The following is a 26,050-nucleotide window of genomic DNA, read 5'->3' on the forward strand; positions in this document are numbered from 1 at the left end:
AAAAGGAGAAGACGTAGAATTTGTAAAACTGTGTATCAAATCATTATCGTAATATGCACTATCATATAAATAAAAAGAGTTACAAAATATAATAATAATTATTGTGGCAATAATATTATTATTGCAGTATCTTTCATTATAATATGATACCTTGGCAAACTAATCAATGTAGCTTTGAAAGTAGAAAGTAAATAAAAACAGCTGATTTCAATTCATGCCGAATTAAGAGTTTCTATTGGTTGTTCAGATGTGTTAGTGTTGTTCTGTAGCTCAGCTGGATGGGCGTGCGGGGTTGAGCGATTGTTTTTAATTGCGTCGTATCTCTCGAACCGTGCAATTTGAGTAGTTCGGTTGAAACGGCACCGTATGTAGTAACAGTGTTTGTTTGTAAAGTGAAGTGATGATACACAGTTAGTAACTTGATATAAGCATTAATTTGTGAATCTGCTTTTTAAAATTTCAAGTGACTTAATTTGTAAATATTTATACTAGCCTACTTAAAAATTAAACTTTTTGTTGACATATTTATTTCTAGCCAAGTGGTTGTGAATAAGATTAGGATATATTTTTTGTTCAAAAAAATAATGTAAATAGTTTCAAGTGTCAAATTTAGACAGTTTCATATTTCTCAAAAATGACTCAATCTCCAAGGGATACTATTATCCACTTGATTGCTGGGGGGTAAGTGTTTATCTTCATTAACCTATGAACATGAAGCATGATTGTTTATATTTATTTATCGTCATAATTCTAAAGATAAAAGCATATTTAAAAGACCCAAACCTTGCAAGAATAAATGTAATTTGCAGGAAAATAAGCAGAGAACATATATTTAGAGACTAAGGTGACATGTACAGTAGTTCTATGATTCCAATGTTAGCTAAAGATCAGCATAAGCTATCATCAAGGTTTATACATAGCCAAAGTTTTCTGTGTGTATGCTTCAGCATATTTCATAGGCCTAACATATCATGCCAGTCTGAAGTCCCACAGAATGCCACCAAAATTAAGATAATGAGATTTATTCCGAAAAAAACATAGACTTTACAATACAAGATTATTAAGGAATATAAATCTAAATTTGCTGTAATTGTAGCCCTACACAATTATATTTACCTTTATTCATATAATAAGGTATGTTATTCACACAGGAAGAAAAATTCACTAATTTCTGGTAGCCTAAGTGCCAAAAAGTCAATTTACAGAACCATTCAACCTGCTAAAGGTAGGGATGTTACACTTATCGCCAATGCCGAAGTTGCACATTTCTTCTCAGTCAGTCTGCTCTTAATTTTGAGTCATCCGTTATAATTTATCGCCACAACCCACACTGAAGGCAAGGCGCATTTGAGATCATCTAGAATAGTCAGGGAGTCTATTTTTTATCTTATTTGAAAAAAAAGATTATAGATGGCATTTTTAAATTTCAGCTATTTTCACATCTTTATAAATAATGTAGTATACACTAAACATAAGTTGAAATAGCATATTTCCATAAAATGGCGAAAGAGTCAGAAATCAGAAATTTATTTCTCTTAATCTTTTTTTAATTAATCTTTTTTTAGGAACTCCATTATTATATAATAGTTGCCTCACATAATTTATTCATAATTTAATTATTAATACTTATTTTTAATCTTGTTACACTTGTTGGCCATCTTTATTATTTTTCTTGTAATAGTGTAAAATGGTGTATGCCGTTGGTGAATAAAATAAATAAAAATAAATAAATATTGTCACGTAGGCTAACATTACATAATTGTAGTAGATAAGATCTACAATAAACAGGTCACTTGTCAATATAGGCTAATTTAAAATATATTTATCGTAAAAAAAGATTATAAACATAATTAATAATTCATCAATAAATAACCCCCATTAATCAAAAAAACAGTGATCCAGTATGTATACATATGTAAGCAAACATAAAACATTAAATTCTAACGGTACAGGTTATAATTTTATTCTATACGTAGTGGAATTAATATATGTAGGCCTACCTTAAAAAGTTTTGAAATGGTTGGAGAGTCATTTATTGAATGAAAGTTGCATTAATTAGAAAATAATTTTCTAAATAATATTCTTTCTCTATTAAAATATTTTTTAATTTGATAGAAAACTTTTCTAGAGGCAAAGAGGATAGAGATATTGGAATTTTATTTTAAAATTTTAGTCCTTTGTAGTAAGGATTAAAATAGCCTAGAGTGTAAGCAATAATAGGCCTATTCTTATTTCTTAGGCTTACACGGTTAGTGTCATAGAAGATGGAAAAATTTGGCCTAACAGTAAGGAAAACATAGTAGGTTCTTATTGATGGCCGTTTTTAAAGGGTTTCACTCTTGATGTGCTAGAAGTCAGCACCAGTTCTACAGAATTAATTTTTATCGGTATGGTCTGCTACTATTTAAATATCCCCAGACGTCAATATCACAAAGACTCTTTACACTATTTATAAAGCTACTAAACATTCTGATAAATAAAATACTTATGAGCAATTAGGCTCTATTGTATTGTCTAAAAATATTTTTTTAAAGAAATTAAATACTGGTAAGTGTAAATTTTATATTTGCTTTACAAAAATAATGCAGATTGCTAAAACTGTATATTTTATAAAAATAGTTCATCTACGAACCAGTAATAGGCTATTTCAATACAGCTCATTATGAACAACAATTATATACAAATATTAAATGAGCACCAGTAAACCACAGTGTATACAGGAGTAAATAATACATAATTATTGTTTAATTAGATTGCTGGGTTAAGTTTATTTTAAAGACTTGTTAGAAAACAATATTTTTAAATGTCAGTTTTGTTTCTTATATTTATGGCATCACCAAAAAATGGTAGGCACCATTGCTCTCACCATATTAATTTTACCATGAATAATATGAAGTAATTCAAGATTTAACAAACACGTCATCTTGATGATCTAGATTCTTGATTTCTTGTGAAGATTTTATTAAAATTTAATGCTATTATTAGGGAGGGTTTCAACACTGTAATATAGTTATAAAAAGTATTCTCCTGAAAAGATTTAAATCACTATATATAATCCACTCAGGCTCAAAATCCGATTACTTGAAACATAAGACTAACAGCTCTCCCAAGACAAGATTTCTAGCTGAAGATTTATAAAGAAAGATCTTTACAGATTTAAACTGAAACACAAGTTTTGTCTGATCTGATGTAACTAATTTTATTGTCTCTCAAATTTTATTCTGCAATATGGGGAGTCCAAGTTTATATACATTCTATGTAAGGGAGTTTGTTCTGAATAGTTTCATTATATATGCACCTCATTATCTACTGAGGAAGTTACAAACATAAATTCCTATTGATGTTGGAAGGAAAGGGAAGTGAAAATGTTGAAATATGTAATGATGCAACTCAGGAGCTAGTGATGAATTTACTAAAAAAACTTTAAAAATAACTAGTACAAGCGAATAGTGTATTAATACAACTTAGAAATCACAACTGGACTAAAAACAACATTACTTAACAAAGAAGAACCAATAATTAATGCTAGAAATGAAAATTAATCAGTTAAATAAAAAAAAAAACAATTTTTCTATTTCACTCCATAATTTTCAACCTAATAAAGTAAATTTTCAACATAGACTTCCCCTCTTAAACTCCACACCAGTATGTAGTGAAGGTACAAGAAATGGAGCATGGAGCTCTGTAAAGAATTTAAGCTAAAACCTTTCTCTGGGGTTAAGGGAATATTTTTGTTTAATAAGATGCTTGAGGTATATATTCACAAGCACTTAAAATTACAAAGGTTACATCAGTTTTTAAGAGATTTTTAACGTGTAAGGTTAATCCCATCTAGCTACCGACCTATTCATTAGTTCTATATTCAGTGAATTATTTGAGTCATGTATAAAAAAAACTTCATAGTTATTTTATTAAGAATAATCTCTTTTGTACAGTAATCAACAATTTTGCTTCATTCCAGCCTAAAGTACAATTAAAACTAGAGATTATTAAGTAGTGTAAATTTTGAACGTAAATAATTGTCATCTGGTGTATTAATTGATATGACCAAAGCATTTGATTGTATTATTCATGATCTCTTAATAGATAACTACTCTTCAGTTATAGTATTAAAGTATATGAGCTTAAAACTATTGGTGCCATATGGGGTAGAAAACGCATTGTTCTCTAGGGCAGTTACAAATCTGATTTTAAACCTGTAGAAATTGGTGCATCCTAAGGATCTGTCCTTGGCTCTTTACTATTTGTAATTGCCATTAATGACTATATTTAATATTCCTTATTACCAGTCCTGTATGAAAATTGCTCCTTAACTGTACTAGAAACCTGAATGAATTAATTGCTGAAAGAAGAAAACAGGCTTTGGAAATAGCCCTAGAGTGGTTTGAAGGAAACTTTCTGATGGTGAATAATCAAAAAACTGAAAAGATAGAATTTTCTTTGAATTTTTCAGTTTATAAACATTGTTGGGTATGTATCTTTATTAGTAGATTTTAAGTTGGGATTGTCATGTAGGGCATCTTTGTAAAAGATTATTAAGAGTTAGCTCCTGCCTAAATTAAGAAATTATTTGAGTTGAAAACAGAGTGTTTCCATATGAGGTATGGAATTACTTTATGGGGTAGGCCTAATAGTTGCAAAGCAAAAACTGCTTTTAAATCGCAAAAGAAGGCTTAAGACCACATATTTACATTTTTTTTCAATATTTAAAATAACGACTTCCGAATCTGTATATATTTTGTAGTTATAGATGATGTTAAAGAGTTACTAAATAAAATTCTTATCGTAATAAGTTGCCAAAAGAAACATGGCATGTCTTCCTACTAGATTCCAAATAAGTAAGTTTCTAGGCTGATTATGTAAACATTTATTTGCTACTATTACATTATCTGTTGTATATATATTTCGTATTCTGTAATACCAATCGGCTTCAATACGCTTCCAATTAGATCACAGTTCATAAAAAACAGAAAAACCAGTGTTCATGTTTTAATTTTTGAGTTCCCAGAAAAAATTTATAAAATTTTAGATTTATGTAAACATTAACAAATATTCTATACAGCTGATTAGAATCATGTTGTTTATGGTATTACTTTGTTAAAATTCTTTTTTTGGTTATGTTTTTAATTTATGGTTTGGGTTATGTTTCTTTGCTTTATTAAATCAGTGTGTTTCTCATGAAGGGTTCTGGGAACTCAAGAATTAAAACATGAACACTGGTTTTTCTGTTTTTTGTAAACTTTGAACTACTTAGAAGCATATATTTGGTATTATAATGTATGTAAATTTGTATATATTGTTTATTTTTGTTTTAAAATTTATTTAATAACAACTATTAAGTTTTTTATAATAATATTGTTTAAGTCAATCTGTATGAATTTTAACATAGTTAGCCTACGTATATTTTTATATTAGAATAGACCCACAATGTTTTATTCATTTCATGTAAGTATTACTTTGTCAATCACACATTTTATGTTCAAAGACAATAAAACTTCTGACTATGTTATATGTAAATGTATTTTTTATACTACTAGTTCTGCTTCATCAGAAATAATAATAGTTTTCTTTACTCTATAAAAAAAGTAATATATCACCAAAAACAATGTATTTATTTATTGACGAAGTTTTAAAAATTATTGACATTATGTTGATTACTTAAACACTGAAATTTTGAATGTTTTGTAATATTATAATGAAGATGCTTCTAAAGTTGATTATTATAATTTTATTTTATTCTATAATAATTTTAATGTAATCGTTTATTTCAATTTCAAATTGTATTTAAAAGAGTAAGTTTACTTCATAAACAATTATACATAGTTTTAGTTCTCTGCAAACAATTAATATCATTTTTTAACATAATTAAAATTATAGATTCATGTATAAACTATAGTTGGTACCTTGTTTAGTAATACATTCATACCTGTAACTTAAAATATTAGTATCAATTTACTGAATTGACACAGGACCTCCACATATATATGTATTAAATGCAATATTATATAGGGATTTGACAACTTGAACAATTTTTAAATTTACTTACGAAACTTTAATTTAAAAAATTAGAAACTTAGTTTATTTTGAGCAAAATTTATTCATATATCAAGATGAACGGTATTGAATAAATTTTGATCTAGTTCTACTATTAACCTACTTATAAAAGGTCAAAATCATAATCATAGTTTTACCGGAGAAACTACAAAATGATAACCATATGTAGTCATAAAGAAAGCTCAAAATCATAATCGTAGGAAAATTACAAATTAATAACCATATGTACTGAGTATGCCTTCAGTGTTGTACCTCACTTCAACAAACAAAAAATATCTCTTGAGATAGTGCCTATCAGTAAGAGACCAAAATTCTAGAGATAATGCATGATCTAAAAAACATTATAAGCTCACCAAACCATAATTCCTACAATCCTAAACGTCGAATATGTTATTAATTACAGTTCAGTAATGTAATCAAACTTGTTTTTTTTTTTTTCCATTTCAAACATGTTATTCAAAACACAAGTTACCTCCTTCATCAACCCTACCTTTACAACATACAAGTACAAGGGGAGTTCATGTAGATTCACCAACTCATGATACAGTAACTGTTAGAAATTTCCTATTTTTATATTAAAATATCAAATATGTCATTATATTTATACAATATGTTCTTCAAATATACTAATTGTATTAATTTTTGTATTAGAAAATTAATTAGTTTTATAACAACTGTGCAAGAAGTTAAGTACAACAGTGTATGCAACTAAAAGGATAAAGAATATTATAAATGACATGGATACACCTAGTAGAATAGCCTACTTTACAATTTTTTAGTCCCATGTAACGTATGGATAATAGCCGGGAGGATCTTATACCACAAACTTAAACTCCCAACACTGCAAAAACAAAACAGAACTATTGCTGAACTCAAAATAATGGAGACATGCAAAGAGAGTGTAAAGACTACAGGTTTATAAAGACTATGGCATCACTGTACATAGAACAAGCCGATCTGTATGCAGCTAACCTAGATCTCCCTACAGGCTACACTACTCACAACTATAATACAGTACATGGGTCAAACTATACTCTGCTGCCCATCAACAGATTGACACTCACATGAAAAAAAGCTTCTTACATTGGAGCAAAGCTGAACAACAATCTCCCAGATGATATCAAGGACTTAACCAGCAAGTCATTTGAGAAGATACTAACCTACTTGTACATCCTTTCTACTCTTACGAAGAGTTTCTACAATGCATCAACCCCTAAGTTAATCAATAATCTTACATCTTATTGATATTCTTTTATCTATATGACTACTTGCATGTAACTATTAACATGTATATTATAATTAATGCTTATTGCATATTTTTAAGTTATGTCAATAAAGAATTTGTATCATTGAGTCTTTAATCTTGATTTTTGACTGATATGGAATTATAAAAAGCTTTATTGTTACGCATTGATCAATGCTTTCAAAAACCTACAGCTCTATTCTAATCATTGTGGGAGACCAATGCAGACACCCTTAGCCCAGTTAGAAAAATAACTAAACAATCAAAATCATGCTATTCCGTAATTCTTTATTTGATGTTTGTTTTTGAGGATGGAAGGATTGTGAAGGAAACAGAATTTTTCTGGACATTTTCCATCGTTCAGTGATTCAAGAAATTAGCAACACTACGTTTTGAGATCTGCAATCTGATCTCTTCATCAGGACAATAACTAACCTAACACATAATAAATTACAAACTAGGTTAAAATAAACAAATCATACCAGATCGTAGTGACAAGCGTAACTCAGGAATCACAACCATCATTTTGTGTGTTAACTTCAATAATTCTAAAACATGTACTTAATAAAAAACTAATGCAACACTAATTATTAAAACAACCACAGAATACTGGTCACAATAGGTCCGCATTCACCGACCAACCACCTACGACTGACCAGAGGCCAATAGCAAATGGCAATCGTCACGGCAGAAACAAGATGGCAGCAAAAAATTCTCTAATAATCAAAGAATAATTCTGTTGCCTAAAAAGACAACACAATACTGAGTAATCAATAGTCTGTGTCTTACATGAACACAAGTAATAAAAATACAGTTTCGTTGACAATAATAAAATTACACGATAGTCAGATCGCACTGCTCAGCTCTGCACCATCCATGTAGAGTTTTCAATAAGTAGAGGAATATACTTAATTACAGTGTTTCAGAAACGAAGCTTATAAAACCAGTAGAGAATGTACAATCATAAGATGTAATTTTACGACCATAACAGAATATATTTATGCCAAGACCATTTATTTATGTTAGTGACCATAAATAGTGGTGTGGGCTGCAAGTAATGACTGAAAAGTTATTTAAATTTGCATAAACTGTAAGAATTTATTGTTCAAAGTTATTATTTTTTTATTAGTGTCATTGTTTTAAACTGTAAGATTACTGGTGTAATATACAGAAGTTTAGTTTAAGGAAAGCATGTTTATTTATTATTATTTTGTTATTATTCTTTTTGTTTTTTTAATATGTTCATCCTGTTATAAAGGGATTAATACTCATAAGAGAGGTCCATACTGCTTTAATCTGTAGGTCCTTTTTGTAAGATAATAAACATATCTTATCTATGGGCTATTGACAGAGATTACAAGGTCATTGTCACATAATGAGTTTATAACTACTTTTATTTAATTTTGTTTGAACAACGGCATACTTGGTTTATAATTGATTATGTCTGGGAAAGATGGGATTAGTAAAAGGAGGACTCAGTTCCAAGCAGAGTGGTATTAGAATGGTGACTACACCACACCAACAATACCACTAGTTTTGAGCACAGCAGAAACAATGACATTCTTTGATAATGACAGATATGTCAGTCAGGCTTGAAGTGTGTTATGTTTGAGGAAAACTGTTGGAAAGCCCAACTTCCTCAGTAGCTGTGCGACAAATGATCATAGTGTGATCCTGCAGCCAGGTCTGGTACTACCACTGATAAGACAGAGCAATACTAGAAAACTGTAGGAAAGCCCAACTTCCTCAGTAGCTGTGCGACAAATGATCATAGTGTGATCCTGCAGCCAGGTCTGGTACTACCACTGATAAGACAGAGCAATACTAGAAAACTGTAGGAAAGCCCAACTTCCTCAGTAGCTGTGCGACAAATGATCATAGTGTGATCCTGCAGCCAGGTCTGGTACTACCACTGATAAGACAGAGCAATACTAGAAAACTGTAGGAAAGCCCAACTTCCTCAGTAGCTGTGCGACAAATGATCATAGTGTGATCCTGCAGCCAGGTCTGGTACTACCACTGATAAGACAGAGCAATACTAGAAAATTCTATCAACTATTCCTATTTGCTGACCTCACAGAGAGAGGACTATGTTTGTGTTGTCTTTCTGTTGTGTAACTTATTCCCATGGATTTGTTGGAGGGAGATTTTAACAATGTTGACCTGCTCTACCTCAGATTCTTTATGAAATTTTATCACTTTTTTTGTTTATTTCACAGACTTTTAAATTTAAATTATTAATTGTTAGCTGTTATTTTTTTAAATAGTAAAAGAATAACCATTTTCTGGTGGCAGAAAACATATTGAATGCCACATAACACTACTGATGTTATCTTGAAGGGCAAAAGTTGGTTAGCTGAACATTTTATGCTGGAAAACCTCTTACTCTGAAATTGTTTAAAAAATTATTCCGCTGGATTTCATTTTCTGTTTTTGTAAGTGTGTTGTAATTTTACTGTAAATTAATGTTTCACTATTTATTCTTTTGTTTCATGCTTATTGTTTTACATACATCATTTATTATTTCTGTTACCGTCAGATTGTTCTTTATTAATAGTTAACGATAAGTGTGTTACCAATTCTATAATGTTAGCTTTAACACAGGATATCTCGATATACTGTTTAAACTGTTTTATTTCATTTTAATCAATGTTCAAATTATGTTCTCCATATAATTCAGTTACAACTGTTAAGAATGATTTACAAACCATTATCATTTTCTCACAGTTAGATGAAAATGTCATAAGTTATTTTCTCAAACTTTGAACTGCAGAGATGAAATGTAACAATAGTGAGTTTGATTACCAGTGTCTTGAGTTTCAGGAGGCCTGATGATTGAACTCAGATAAAAGTAAGGCTCCCAAAAATCTCTGATAAGCTTAAAAGAAGATCGTCATGCTTGTGAACCAAATCCATAACTATAAGATACTAACAAAAACAAAATCTCCTACATGATAACCTCCTTGTTACCACTACAGTTTTAAGTAATTAATTAATGGACGCAAACCACATAGTGCTGTACACACTAGAATAATTGGAAAATGTAGAAAATGTCATCAGCTAATAGTACTTTTTAAGTTTCAGCACTTGTAATTTTTAAAATAGTTGCTTTGCTTCATGAATTAGGCTACAATTGTTTTGCAATAATCAGTTATTATTGTAAATGTTATTGTAAATGAGTTTGGAAATGTAATAATGAAACCGCTTATTTTCAACATGAGCTTCTATGGTTTGAATTGTCTAATTAGATAGATTTATTATGATTGAATTTATTTTAATAAAACACTACACGAGTGTGCTTTTTATCACATATGCAGTGCAGAAGAGTATCAAAGGACCCGACATAAAGTACAAAAGTGAAAAAATGTTTTATGGTTATAGTCAGTTTGAGATTATTTGTTCATCCTATGATTTTTTTGTTTCCATCATGATTATGGCCTTTATTTTGATCTTTTGACCCCAAAATGAGTAAATTTCTTCCTTAGACCAAGTGAAAGATATTTACCAAGTTTAACGTCTCTAGTACCTCTCTATCAAGAGTTATGGCACAGATAGTGACAGTCTTGATAGAAAGTAACGCTACTGATGTTATCCTGAAGGTCTAAAGGTTGTTGGCTGACAGACTTGTACTTCTCATTAGTAAAAATTATTCTCCTGATAAAAAAAATGTGTCAAGAAAGTTTAAAATATCCACTCTGAAAATGTATCTGATAGCAACATAAACATAGCATAGAAACAGGAATAACAAGAGGGAAAATAAATGATATGGTTTACCACATATGTATCCGTTTTAACGATTCATTCCGTCCAGGCTATAAAAGTTCATAATTGCATTAGAGATTCTCATAAACTGTTGAGATACGAGGCCCAAACATAAGAACTTTGAGTTCTAAGACAACCAAATTCCATGTTCAGTGTTCATGTTGAAACTAATGATGATAAAATGTCACCATTAGGATCAATTTTGTAATGTCTAGTCAGTAAGCTTCACCAACTGGTTAATCCTATTATTAGTAAAGTTCGTCGTGCACAAACCACTTAGCACAGAAATCCCACTCACACCAAATCAATGTAAAAACAAAGCGATCCAAAGATTTCAACATTTCTTATTTTACTTTACATTAGTGTTCCATCCAATCCATAGCTGTTGAAAGACTCCCATTTTGACTCACCTTAGTCTATGTAAATTTGTTTAATTATTATTATCCCGTATAAGTAAGTAATAATATCCATAGAAGCCATATCCTCTATTGCTTCTGGGGGAAAATATGTTACAAGGTTGCATAAAACAATAATATGAGATAAAACTTGTGAGCATAGGAAATTTATAGAATCAGTTTCCTTTAAGGGATCATCTTCTATGAATACTAGGTGTTTTCTACACACAACATACTTGTGGTGGCAAGGGTTGATGCAATGCTAATGTTGAGTTCAGATCCATTTCGTGTTCCACTTAATGATTCAATGTCTCTAACATTACAGTGCACTCAATTGTGTACCTGCTGAGGCAACAAGAACATCTCTTCATCTATAGTACTCTGGATTTTGTAGTCTGAATATCTCTGACGCCAAAATGAAGCAAAGACTTTTTTTTAGCTTCTTTGTCGCCGACTTTTTTTGGATCTTTTTAGATGGACATGGAATCCAGATACCAGGAGTCAAATTTGTAATATCGTCAGACATTTCAGATACTTTACTAAGCGGATGGTGAAATGGAGCTAAGCTCAACATTCACGCTAGGTGTATGTGTGTACTTTCCAATTTTTTTTTTAAACATTGCTATAGTTTAATCATTTAAATCCCCTATACTATCGTATTCATCAGCTAACTGTATGTCGACAGGGTGGCCGGTACGATGGGAGCGATAGTGACATGTCCCCTGGAGGTGGTTAAGACCCGGCTCCAATCCTCCTCCTCTGGGTTCCACGTCCACAAGGTGTGCCTGCCCAAAATTGCCTCCCCTGAAGGCAACAACCACGTGACCTGTAAAACCATAGTATCGCAGCGTCGAAGGATAAATACTGTCACGTCCCGACATGCCACACAGTTCTTGGCCATCTCACATTATGACGGCGGCCTTCCACCTAACAAGTCCATGGGACTTATCCAGTACATCAGGTAGGTTTGTTTCTCATATTGTTTACACCTATTTCTTTGTGTTCTGAGTATTTTAGTCAGTGTACATTTCAGAAATCCCCACAGGTTTATCTCATTAACTTTCTAATGTCATTATGAAGAATTTGAATGTTGTCATTACTGGTATCTTTTCACAATGTCTCATTAGTTTCTTTCTCCCTCATGTTTTAATCTTGATGGTTTCTATCTTCAGTTCTTCACTGCCATTTAAAAGCTGCATTAAGCATAATATCGAATTTATTTTTTAATTTTCTTTATTTTTTTTCTTGTTTATTAGGTTTTTTGTATTCTTTTTAAAATCACTACTTTAAATGAGACAGTTTATTGAAATACAATATATTGTTACAATTGCTTCATTATAGCATTATATATACTTACATATATTATATATATATATATATATATATATATATATATATATATATAAAGATAGTAATTAATTTTAAATTTATCTGTTCAAACACTTAACAGTTTGTAAATTATATTTTGTTTCCAAAAGGCACAGAATTCAGAACTAACTCTGTAGGCTCGTTGGTTATTAAGAGTGGACTCTGAAAAACGTTAGGGTACATAAATTTTAAGTAATTCTGCTATATGTCACCATCTGACTTATAATGTGTATAAAATTTACAATAAACCACAACAACATGTTAAAAGCCAAAACATTAAATTAAATGTAGAATAAGAAAAATTATATGCACATTCAAAATGATTGCCTGATGATTTTTTTTTTACTGGCATGTTTTCAAGTCACTGGCTTGATGGAGCGTCTGATGTGAATAGTTGTTTGTTGTGTGTGGAAGCAGTTTTACAACATGGAGGACCCAGGCTCTAGCATGTTTACAGGTCACTGGCTTGATGGAGCATCTGATGTGAATAGTTGTTTGTTGTGTGCAAGCAGTTGTACAACATGGAGGACCCAAGCTCTAGCATGTTTACAAGTCACTGGCTTGATGGAGCGTCTGATGTGAATAGTTGTTTGTTGTGTGTGCAAGCAGTTGTCCAACATTAAGGACCCAGGCTCTAGCATGTTTACAAGTCACTGGCTTGATGGAGCGTCTGATGTGAATAGTTGTTTGTTGTGTGTGCAAGCAGTTGTACAACATGGAGGACCCAGGCTCTAGCATGTTTACAAGGTCACTGGCTTGATGGAGCATCTGATGTGAATAGTTGTTTGTTGTGTGCAAGCAGTTGTACAACATGGAGGACCCAAGCTCTAGCATGTTTACAAGTCACTGGCTTGATGGAGCGTCTGATGTGAATAGTTGTTTGTTGTGTGTGTGCAAGCAGTTGTCCAACATTAAGGACCCAGGCTCAGCTCTAGCATGTTTACAAGTCACTGGCTTGATGGAGCGTCTGATGTGAATAGTTGTTTGTTGTGTGCAAGCAGTTGTACAATGTGGAGGACCCAGGCTCTAGCATGGTTTACAATTCACTGGCTTGATGCAGCTTGGAATATCTTATGTGAACAGTTGTTTGTGGTGTGTGCAGGCACATTGTACAACATGAAGGACCCAGGGCTCTGTTCAAGGGTTTGGGACCAAACCTAGTAGGAGTGGCACCTTCCAGGGCCATCTACTTCTGTGCATACTCCCAGGCCAAGAGTTTTCTCAACTCTGTGCTAACTCCCGACACCGCCATCGTTCACATCCTCTCCGCCTCCTGTGCAGGTAGGCCTTTCATAATACACCAGACTAACTGGCCAATCAGTAACCTGTCATTGTTAAAAAAATCATCCCAAATGGTTTAATTACATATCAGTTATATGTTAATGCACCAATACCATAGAAAGTGTATTAAAATTTAAGAAATCAGACGCCTAACATTATCTGCTATGTAGTTAGTTTGTGGTTAATGTTAAAAATCATTACTTTTTATTCTTGATACATGTAAATGTCCATGAGAAATAAATTATTTTTAATTTGAATTTGAAACCATGCCCAATTAGTCATGAGAATAAGTGTTAATCTGACCTGAGTACCCTAAAATCTGCTTAGTGTCATTTTTTTACTAGAGTGTGCATCTTGAAAAACTTAATTTATTGAAATTCTTAAGATCTAACTTATTTTCATACAAAAGGTTATTTCTGTGCACTTTAGTGATGAGCCTAATCAAAATAACTGATTTAATACAATAGTTAGATTAAATCTAGTTTAGATTAATTTCATACATTTTATTCAATATATGGTTGTAAAAATTAAGAAAGATATTTTATATTTAATTTTTTTATTAGAAAATCTTACACTAAGTTGTTTATGCAGAACATTATTTATGTTATATGTATCCCAGTACTGCATAGATATTTGCATTTTTTTGGTTGAGTAAGCACTAACATCTGGAGAGTGTCTGTTTCTCTTTGGTGTATTTCTGGCATTTCCTGTGATTTCACCCACTGCAAGAATTCCACCAATATCACAACTGTATTTTAGTACATAGTTTTCAACTACAACAGTACCATGAGTGCCGGGTCACTCAAAAATGAGCCCAACATTTTATAGCCTGTGTTTATTACGTATTTGCATTTCAATATCAGCCAAACAAGTTTGTTTTCTCTTGAAAGTGTTCAATCAATGTTTTTTAAAGCAAGCAACATATACCACAGAGTGTTGTATAATATTGGCTATATCCAGTGTAAGCAATTGTAGAGGATGGCAAAGCCAATACAATTATGGTGACGGCCAGATGTTTATTGGCATTGAGTTCAATTTGTTGGACTGGTCAGGAGCTAACTACTCTCTACTCTTGACCTCCTTCCAACTGCTTCTTTGCCTTTGGTGTTGTGTTGTGTCTGTGTCACTCTGGCAACACGAGTCTTATTGCTTCTTTGATTCTATCAATAGTTCACTTCTTAATTTGTTTATATCCAAAATTTATTTATAAGTTTATATCAAATATATATCAAGTAAATTCTGGCTTCTTAAGATAATTAATTACATACATGCAGTTATAGATTTAGGTTCATTAAAATTTTAATAGAAATTCATAACATCTTAACTCTGAGGTCTTAATAAAGACGTCTCTTGTCTGTAGACCACTTTTAATTTTTCGCCATAAACAATTTAAATTATTACTTAATTAAATCATCCAAAGTAGCAGTAATATCATATTGGTCTATTGTCAACAAACATTTTTCCACAAAATACCTCTGCCAACCCCAAGTGTTTGAATACAATTTGTTTATTTAATATATCTACTGTAAACCCATTAGCATTCATTCTTATTTACAATAGCACTGATGTTGCCTTAGGTTATAATTAAATGCAAACAAGTTACAGAGTTTTACATTTTATTGTCTTATGCTCATGTGTAAGTTGTCTTTAAAATGTAATGTATAATAACTTTCTGAATCAAACTAAACATTTATATGAAACAGAATGAAAATGTTCTCTTTTTCTTATTTTTATATTTAAAGTAAAAGATCTATTTATAAAAAATTAAATTTTGATGTATTTTATCCTTATTTCTCACAATAAATATACAGACGGTACCAAAAATGGTCTAGTTTATTTCTGTACAAATGATGATGACATGTGTGAAACAACACTTCTCTGTCACAAGAAGTAGGGTTCACTCTCTAAATATTACACAATCTTGGGACATTTTGCCACTTGCCAAGTCCATTTGGCCAACGAAGTGTTGTGTTTACAACGAACGTCTAGGAGAGTTAAATGTGGACGTTTTTATGTTACTTTCTTTATATGCAGCCTTGAAATGTCCAGCTAACAGAGTGTTGTTTAAGTGGGGTTAAAGTGAAGCTACTTTATGTTATGAATAATTACAATCATCAGTTTGGCTAAACATTAGCGTATGTATGGCTTTATGAAATGACCAAAAATTGTAAATCAATTCAAGAGGATTATTTTTCTAATGGGTTTACTTGATTAATACCTTCTTTCCTCTATTTTTCTGTACTATATATTATTTCAACGAATCTGAAAATTGTATGTTTGTCGTTGAAAAGTTTCTTCTCCTTGCAAAAGTCCTTGACAGATAACAAAGTGAACTAAATCAAATAAGAAACGCTCTTTTCTCATTTAATTTATTCTGTAGAGTCGTCACTTTTTTCAATTGACAGAAAAAATAATTACGTTTAATTTAGTATTTATTAATGAAATTTAAATAATGCATGCTCTTTTATATTTGTCACTCCTACCAGAATTAATTGCTTATCTTTTAATTTAGTTAAATGAATTTTTAAACCTTGTCTCAGTATTGTTTATAGAGTTAGAGTGTATCGGCTTAGCTGGTCCAAATATGTGTTGTTGTTTACATAGGAGAGGGTATGTGTAAGTAAGCCCCACCCAGCCAGCGACCTGCCTCAGTTTGTTTATTGGCGGACATCATTGCTTGCTCAAACCTGTCTAAAAATACGCCTGCTTGGCCCCAGACTATTGTCTTAGTTTCTCCGCTGCTTAAATTGCCACTGGCATTAAAGCTATTTCGTTGTTGATTCTTTTTACAAATCTGAAACCTGTTAGTACAGAAAACAATAGCGTCCCTTTTAATAAACCTTGTTCTGTGGTTTTCTTCTATTTTTTGTTTGTGGTTGATAGATTATATCAGTAATGTGTAAACTGAGGTGATTTTTTATGGTATTCTTTTGAACTAATGTACCGATTCCAGCTCTAAATGTTCTAAAATATATAAAAACCTTTACTATAAATTTAAATACAGATAGTTCTCTTTTGACAGAAGTAGGCTTCTCTGATCTGTGATATATATATATATTTTTTATCAGGGAAAAAATAAAAACCACTATGGAACAAAACATACTAAGACCAAAGTAAATTAAAAAGACCATAAATATACACTTTTTAACATATTCTCTTGATTGTGACAACAAATTAAACTCAAAGTTAGTGTCGGAAATATAATTCCCTTGAACCATAAATGCTTATACACATGCAACACTACGAAATTGCGTTCAAAGCCGCGGGTAAATGCTAGTATTTTTATAATCTATTTGGAAGTAATAAGGTGAAAATAAATGTACGTTTATTTTGGTAAAATAAGCAAGGATTTAAATCCCTCTGTTAATTGTACCTTTTTAAAAGAATTTTGATTGATTTATCTAAATATATTCCATAAATATAAAGTTATCATGTGCATTGTTTCTATTTTGTAATGAGAACTTAAGTTTTAAGTTTAATCTGTATTAATTGGTAAAATCAACATATTTAAACAACTAAACTATGCATTAAAAAGTTTTGCTTTTAACCTTAGAAAATTTTTATTTGGGTAAAAAAAGTCAATTTGAAGGTCGCTAGCATTAAGTATTAGCTCGCTTCCCAAGTTTAACAATTTTACTATCATTCAACATGTCATTGTCTTATCACTGACCTAGCCTTATCCCTACTGACGTCAATGAAATTGACCTCTTATCACCACGCTCCCTCTAGATGTGCCCCCCAATTGTTTTACATTAATTGTTTTTTCTCAGTATCAGACCAAGATAATCATCTCCAGTCAAGCATACTCGAGATAACTCCCACAGTCACTCTAGCGGATGCTGATAGATAGTTTTTTTTACTCTAACGTCAGAGATTTATTGATCTTTTCAATTCTATATCACGTGTATCATGAGTTTGGAGTTGTTGAAATTCACCAAGTAACACGTCCACTGAATATGTTCCTGTCAGCTGTGATATGTAATTTCCGGTCCTCCCTTGTGATTATATAAAACACTGTTTATCTATTACAGAGTTGTTCAAGAAAATGTATTGGATCTATTCTAGAAATGAATGATTTTTCGTTTCATAATGAAGGTTTCCTTTGTCCTTGAGCACTTCAACTGTGAAAAGTTAATTTTTTTGTGTAAACGGTAGTTGCGTTGTTTGGTATATGGTGAACAGGAGATCTTATATGTCTCCTACCTGAAGCCGCAGCAGCTTAAGGCATAAGACAGTAAAACTTTTTCCACCGGGAATTAATGTGGAAATCTCTGTGTGTCAGTTGTAAGAGCTTTTGCCTTCAAACCCGATTTTGTTAGAATAACAATAAATTTTCCTGAAAACTGTTTTATCTCTAACAGATATATTTTGATGGACAAAAATGAGTTACAAAAACCGAAAATCTTGAGTGTTTACCATTTTTTTAAGTAGTGTATCTGCTATTTAAAATAATATGATTTATTTGTTCAAAACTGAATAATATACCTTGGAATATTTTTCTTTATTAGTAGAATAGAAAAGTAATATTTAGATTATTAGAATATGCACTAGAAGTTTGTCAAATGGAATCAGTTACAATTTGTACGTATTTAAGGAATGTACTTACAGTAGTATGTATTTACAACCAAAAAATATTATTTTTTACTTTTATCCAGGTTTAATTATCTTAACTCAGTGGTCAGTTCCATAAGTGACAAGATTAATCAACATTTATTTAAGTCTGTGCACAAATGTTCTCGAGAGTTAAAATGCCTTATGACTAGATAATGTCCAAATTTTGTACATCTGTTAAAAGATGTCAATTAGTTTATACCATTTATTGGCAGTTTTTTTAATATTTTATCCATTAAGATTTTAATAAATTATGGCCATTAAATTCAAAGTCAACTCAATTATGAATAAAAAAGAGAGGAAAAGTAGGACACAACCCAGTAAGAAGTATTTTCTGTGACTCTTTAGTGGTCTGAGACCCTAGTCAATGCAAGGATCTCTTCTACTGAAGAAACATTTGATTACAGCTCTGAACATCACACAATAACAAGAAGATTATACCATACCTCAGTCAGCTTTAACTTAAATACTGCTATCGTTAAATTAGGAATAGAGAATGAATGAAACTAAGCAACTTATGTGTAGACAAAATTATGTAATGAAAATGAAAGTTTTTATTTCCACACAAGGTATCGTAAAATTTTCCAAAAACACTTGTAAGAAGTGCAGCACTTGTATTAGGAAAAAAATTACAAATAATCTTCAAGGTAGTCTGAGATGTTTTGACATATGGGTGACCTCTAAACCCTGTGGTCATTTCATGCTGCCTTGCTGATAAGATTGTGATGAGTGTCTAATCATTATCAATACAGGGCAATCAATTTCTTAGAGCCATCTAGATCATAGGAAATTAAGGTGAAACTTTAATTTAATTTTGAGGTTTCTTGGACCAAAAAGTGGAAGTTTGCTTATTATGACGTCCATGTTGGGTCCAATATTGTGAGAATTAGCTAGAATACCAATCAAAGTTAGATTTAAAGTGTCACAATTTAAATGACAGTTAAATACAATTACATAACAAATAATTGTGTAATCGCCACAAATATATCGATTACTCAACCTCTGCCTGTTTTTTTACACATCAGACAAATTATTATCATTCACCTATAATATAAATCTATCTATTGAGTGGTGAAGAATCTGTAAGAGGGGAAGAATTTAGGGGTATGAACCTGAACTCCTCTCCCGAATCACTAACTAACATACTAAGTTTTACAAACTAGGCCCATAATTAAATTTATTAAAGTTGATGGTTTCAAAGTATAAACCAGTTACATCTAAACTATGTTCTTATTACTTTTTACAAAAATCAATAAAAATCGTACAAACTATTTTCATTGAACCTCGCGTTATAACAAATATTTTATACATTCCACTGCATTCACAAAAAAGTACAGTAAAGCTATAGTGTTTAAAGGATAATCTAAATTTGGATGATTAGGATTCTATTCTACTTGTTAGCAGCATTATGGATCTCTTCTAACATTAACTTTTTCTAATTAAAAGTTGTATTAAATATGTGTTTCCAGTATTGGTCTTTTCTAGGCAACTTACAGATCATATGTTCTTGCACAAAAATACCTAGGCAATATACGCTTTGGATGAAGGAAAGCGAAATAGTTGAACTAACTGGAAAAATTCAAAATTGAGTTAGCTGGAACTCGTGAGATATGGCAATTATCCAAGCCTTGAACCTGTGTGGTCAAAGTGGGAAATTTCCAACAAGTAATAAATATTATACTAAACATCGCTAGGCTAAATCAAGAATGTGTAGGAAATCCTGTTGTATAGGAAAACATTTATTTTTTATATCCAGTTTGAACATATATTATCCACTCACTCATTCGTTATGACTTTTAATTTTAGTTCACTCTATGGAAATTTTTCTGATTCAGGAAGGCAAAGACCTTGTGTGGAAGACTGAACTCCCAGATAAGTGACCTTGGACAGGACATGAATGAGCTCCCCTGTATTAATCACTAATCACATTGATGGATTGTTATCAGCTGTTAGTGACAGGAGATATGAGCCAAACATATTGAGAGGGTAACTTTGCCATCACTGACTAATTTCACCTGTCTAAATTGTAATGAGATTGTCCACTCATTAGTACTTGTTCAACAATTGAAAAAAACTGCAATTATTTTACTATTGTTTAGCTGATATAGTTATGTGGTAATTTTTTTGGTTCAATAGTGTCTAGAAATACTATAACAATGTTATTATTTGTGGAATAATTGCAGTTTTTAATAACCACTTCCACAATCTAATGATATCGGAGTCATTCATATCAATGCTTATAAACCACATTGATGGTGTAATTACATCTAGTGCTAGTTGCAGCAATAAGGTTTTGTGGCATTCGTGGAGTTTTACAAGAAGAAAAAAATGTTTATATGTTTGTAATTAAATGTAAAAAATCTCAATCCCTTTACTTGCATTTTGCATCTAATCTTCCTAGATTTGGCATTTTCCTTAACACCAAATTTAGTGTAGTTCTATAAACATGTTAAAAGTAACTTTCACAAAATTTAAGTCAGTTTATCATTAGAATGGAGCTAATAAATTAATAACAGTTTGTTAATAATTTACTTTACAACTATACAAATAATTTTATCAACAAAATAAGTTTTTGTTACAAGAATATTTGTATTTCTACTCATGAAAAGTAAAAAAATTGTTCAGTAAAGTTTATTTGTGTAAACAGTATCAATATTCAGGCTGATTTAACAGAATTTGTTCTACACTACGATATGAATAATTAAACAAAATTGAAAGCTTAATTAACAGAGTTAAAAATATCATTGCTAATTGGTTGTTTGCCATGTTACTTGATATTGTTATTTATTTTGGTCTGTAAATGTAACCAGTTTTAAACTAATTAAATTAATTTGATTGCTAAACCACTGACAGTTTTTTTCTAAGATAACAGATTAAAGATGTGGTTATGACTAAAATAAATTGTGTGAAATATCCTTTTCTTGTAAACATCGCGTAATTATTGTCATTTTCTTTCTTAAAATAAACCAATGTATAGGATAATTATAAAATGACTAAAATTTATATTATTAACAGTGGAAGTTGAGAATATTTTGATAAATGAATCATTTTCTTTTAAGTTGTGAATATGGAAATCCAGCAATATCTTCTTTCAATACAGCTACTGAATAGAGAATTGAGTCTGTGCTATTGTATACCTTGAGAAGATGAAAAACCTTGTTATGAGAAAAATACTCTTAAGATTGAAATATGGCTAGGCCTTCCTCACGACTTGCCTTGCAGTAATGAAGAATTCCATCTATGCCTTTTGTATCCTTTGACGTACTACCCAGTCATCCAGTGAAGAAGCTTGATACATTTTTTTAATTTACGTGATTTTTGTTGGACGTAACAATTTAGGAAGCTCTGTGATGTTCTGTGTATGAAGAATACCATGTATGCCACTACATATATGATATTTTCAACTAAGCTTCTTCAATGATTATCCAAACTAACAGCAATGATGTGAGGAATGATTTTCCCCCATATAAAGTCAGAACCATCAAATTACCAACCCAGTCAGTAGCAAGCTCAAGTATACAGTGCATTTCCAATCAATAAGGAAGAAATGAACAAGGAAAGCTTAAGAACCTCATGAGCTTCTGAAAGTTTCTCTGGGAGTTGGGGCAGAACTAAGAATAAGAATGGACTTCTGAAAACTCAAGATAAATTCAAAGCTGCCTAGCGCAGATTTAGCATCTTCTCATGGAAAGCAATATTTGTGATGCAGAGAGGGAAAACCAGTCAAGATTCCACTGGAAATGGATTGATTAAGGTTGGAAACGAGGGGAAATCCTCATTGTAATCAGTTAAGGAAAGTGTGAGTAGTTACCATAGTATCGAATCAGTTTCAAAGTTTCCTTCAATTATGAAGTTATTGTACATAATTAAAATTTCAACCAATCATCTTTATTTTAAATATTTTTAATTCTGAATAATGAATTTAATTATTAAAAGATGGGTTCTGAGCTGAATTAAACGTACATGAGCAGTATTAGTGGTTGGATAAAGATAAGCGCCCATCTGGAGCCAACCTGTGTCGGGCAGCTGATGCAATATTGTGATGAAGTTGAGCTGTCGTGTGATGGTGCGAAAATAATTAACTTTTTCACTGATGTAAAGAATTTGTGTCACTTTTGTGTACACTGCACGTCAAATATGATTAACATCTAAACTCAAGTGATCTAAGTAAATCCTCTTGGCAGGTGCGTTGAAGAAAAATTTATATATGTCTATCATATACGTATTTTATACATACTTATTATTATATTTATAAACTGAATCAACACCATTCATCCCAGTAAAATTACTTAGGTTAAAACCTACATTACACCACAATTTGTTGTGGAATGCAACTGAAGTTTTATTCAATTCAATTCAAAACAGCTTTATTCATTTAGCATATACACATATATACAAGAATAGTGTCAGGATTTTAATTCATGTCCATATCAGATAAAAAAAACAACAAGAATACATACAGAAAATACAAGCTAAATCAACAGGAAATAGAGAAAGTTTAAATACAATTATTACAGGTTAAAGGTTACAATTAAAGCAGCTTTTGGCACAAAACTATTAATTATGGAGTACCCTACCCCCAGAATCATCACAGGAATTCATTAAAGGAATATATAGCCTTGTTGATGAGATACTTTTAATCTAATTTTAAAGTTATTGAATGTAGCCTCTGACTTAACTTCAATAGAAAGATTGTTATAAAATTATGATCCAATACACTTTGCTTTCTTTTTAAAATGTAGTAAGGTTAAGGAGGTTTATTGCTACATTATTATGATTTCTTGTGAATGGTTGTGATTATCTCCTACCAATTCCAGTTCCTGAAGTTTGCTTTTGACTGATAATAGTATTAAAAATATACATCTCATAAATGGTCATAATATTTTCTTCTTTAAAGTATTCCTTAACAGGTGTTCTATTATGAAGATTAAAAATTATTGTAATGGTTCATTGGCAGATTCATCTATTGTTCATAGCCTGGATTAATCAGGTCATGTCTAAATACAATGTTACACAATAGTTATAACAAAGAAGTTTAAAGGAAACTTTTTAAGGCAAGAAAGGAAAACTCATACCATTCCTGAATTAGCTTGCATGTTTTCCAATGTTAAACTTTTAATGACTCTCCATTTTGCTGATGGGCGTGTGACTATATATTGAGAGGAGGAGTTTATGACTGTCAAGTGAGCACAATTGACTTCATCAATTGGCAGATAATTTGTTGAGGACTTTCCTGATGTCATCAGCACATTTAATCACTTACAAAGTTTATTTGTTTGGGTTTTGTTGCAGCCACTGCTTTGGTTATGCAACTTACTAATGTATTATTGGACCGAGTTTGGCATATTTAATATAACATAAGAAAACATAACTGTGATTTGTTTTTGATTGATTGCAAAATTCTATCGACTTCTATTTTTCATTTCATGGATCAGCCAGAGGCAGGCAGGTACTCTATATCGTTTTAAAATTAAAATATTCAAAATAGACACATCATAATCTTGTAACTCTCAAAACTCTTAAAAGGCAAGAAGTAAATCGTTACTGAGAAGGAATCGTCTTTTTAGTGTTCCACAAATGATCCTTTGGTATACCTCCTGATAATGTATAAATCGCCAACTCGGATGTGGAACATGTTTGACCTGATAGCTTCAGCACTATCAGCGCCCCGGGAACAGTTACTAGTTACAGAGTTACTCTGTTGGCGGTATATTTAGCCCGGCACGGGCACAACGACTTGACGCCTGGCCGCGGCAGACCGTGCCTGGATGGGTCAGTGACGTCGGCCGACCGGCCCTGCACGCGGTCTTCTCGTGGTCACCTTTATCTCGAACGCATCACGTGACCGATACTTTTCGGAACAAGAAACTTATCTCTGTCATTTTTTTTTTTTTTTTATTTCTCTAACTTTTTCCGCCGCTATCTTAGATGGATGGCCCAACAGTTGATAGTGACTTTCCCCCGATTTAATTCCTTTTATGTGCCCATACTTTATTGGTTATATTCAATTTTCAAGCGGTTACCATCTTAAATATTGTGAATAAAATTTATGTAATATAACTCTGTGTGATTGTTTTTTAATTTAAAAAAAATAGTAATTTTCAACTACCTTATTAAGTACTAGTAACCATCTTGATTCTGGCTATCTTAATAATATAAACGTTAATCCTCGCCTTTATTTTTTTTTTGTAACTTTAATTATAAGAGATTTTTGTATGTTTATTTTTAAAAAAATCCAAAATATCTTTTTTTTCGTCGTTAAAAGTATAGGTACCGGTACGTAAAAAAATATTCTTACTGAAAACGTAATATTGTGGATGCGTAATAATAACATCTTAAAGCTAAACAATTCTTTAACCAACATTTTAACATTTTTCTCATTTGAAACTCAAAAGTACTTTAACTTCGCCGGTTCTTATAACGAGTTGTTTAATTACGTTATATTACTTTCCAATAGATTAAGTCATTGACTTGGTTGTTTTTCTACTTGCTATGTTATGTAACTTGTGATACAACATGTATTATTTTTCTTGTCTCTATTATCCTATGTCTACGTATGTTCAATGTGATCACTTGGGGCGTGGTTTATTTAATTAACATATATGGATATACGGTAATTGTAACTAAGACGTCGGTTTACAATCGCTAGTGTGTTATAAACCCCACTCTCGTAGTTGAACAGAAATTGTGTCGTGATTTCATTGAAAAATAATAAAATTGACTGAAAATGTCAACGCTCTTTCGTGATGTGGAGCCCTGCCTGACTTTGCGTGTTTGGCGTTTGCATTAGGTATTGTTCTTGTTTTTTTATAACTGAGTGTCGACTTTAGATGTTTACTTTTTCTCCCGTGAATAGCGGTAGCGATTGTCTCAATTCAATTCGACCCCCCCCCCGCATCACCCTTACTCGACAGCTTATCAGACAGCTTTTTGTTGTGTCTGTCCTCGCCGGATACGATAATAGCCGATCAAAGAAAGAGAGAGAGATAAAGATATGTCACGCTCGGCTAGGTCGTGGAAGTTCGAGTCACGTGGTCTGATAACGCCTGGAATGTCGGACCGTTCGTTTAAATCATCTTGTCTCAGACAATATGGCCTTACCATTGTTTGTTTGTGATTTCAGACAATCAATCAACAGTTTTAACAACCATTAAGAAAGAGTATGACCTACTTTCTTATCAATAAAAAATACGGTATTGACAATTTGCATTTTAAAATATTTTATAGAGATAATATATTTATGACGTCAAAATTAATTCTCACTAATTATTTTAAAGAATGAATGACTTTCGATACTCATTGTCAGCTTATCCTCGATTTTCATTGACGTCGCTAA

At 31.5% G+C, this 26,050-nt stretch overlaps 1 protein-coding gene across 1 annotated transcript in view; it reads left to right on the forward strand.

Moving 5' to 3' along the window:
* Window positions 1-255: 255 nt before the first annotated feature.
* Window positions 256-26,050, forward strand: part of LOC124363064 (mitochondrial carrier protein Rim2) — a 51,397-nt gene continuing 25,602 nt past the window's right edge. Inside the window, exons 1-3 of the mRNA XM_046818145.1 lie at window positions 256-681; window positions 12,140-12,415; window positions 13,925-14,103. Of these exons, the coding sequence (XP_046674101.1) occupies window positions 635-681; window positions 12,140-12,415; window positions 13,925-14,103 (502 nt within the window). The 5' untranslated portion in view covers window positions 256-634. The remainder of the gene's footprint in view (window positions 682-12,139; window positions 12,416-13,924; window positions 14,104-26,050) is intronic.

The sequence above is a fragment of the Homalodisca vitripennis genome, chromosome 5 (genome assembly GCF_021130785.1).
Source record: "Homalodisca vitripennis isolate AUS2020 chromosome 5, UT_GWSS_2.1, whole genome shotgun sequence".
NCBI classification, from domain to species: Eukaryota; Metazoa; Arthropoda; class Insecta; order Hemiptera; family Cicadellidae; genus Homalodisca; species Homalodisca vitripennis.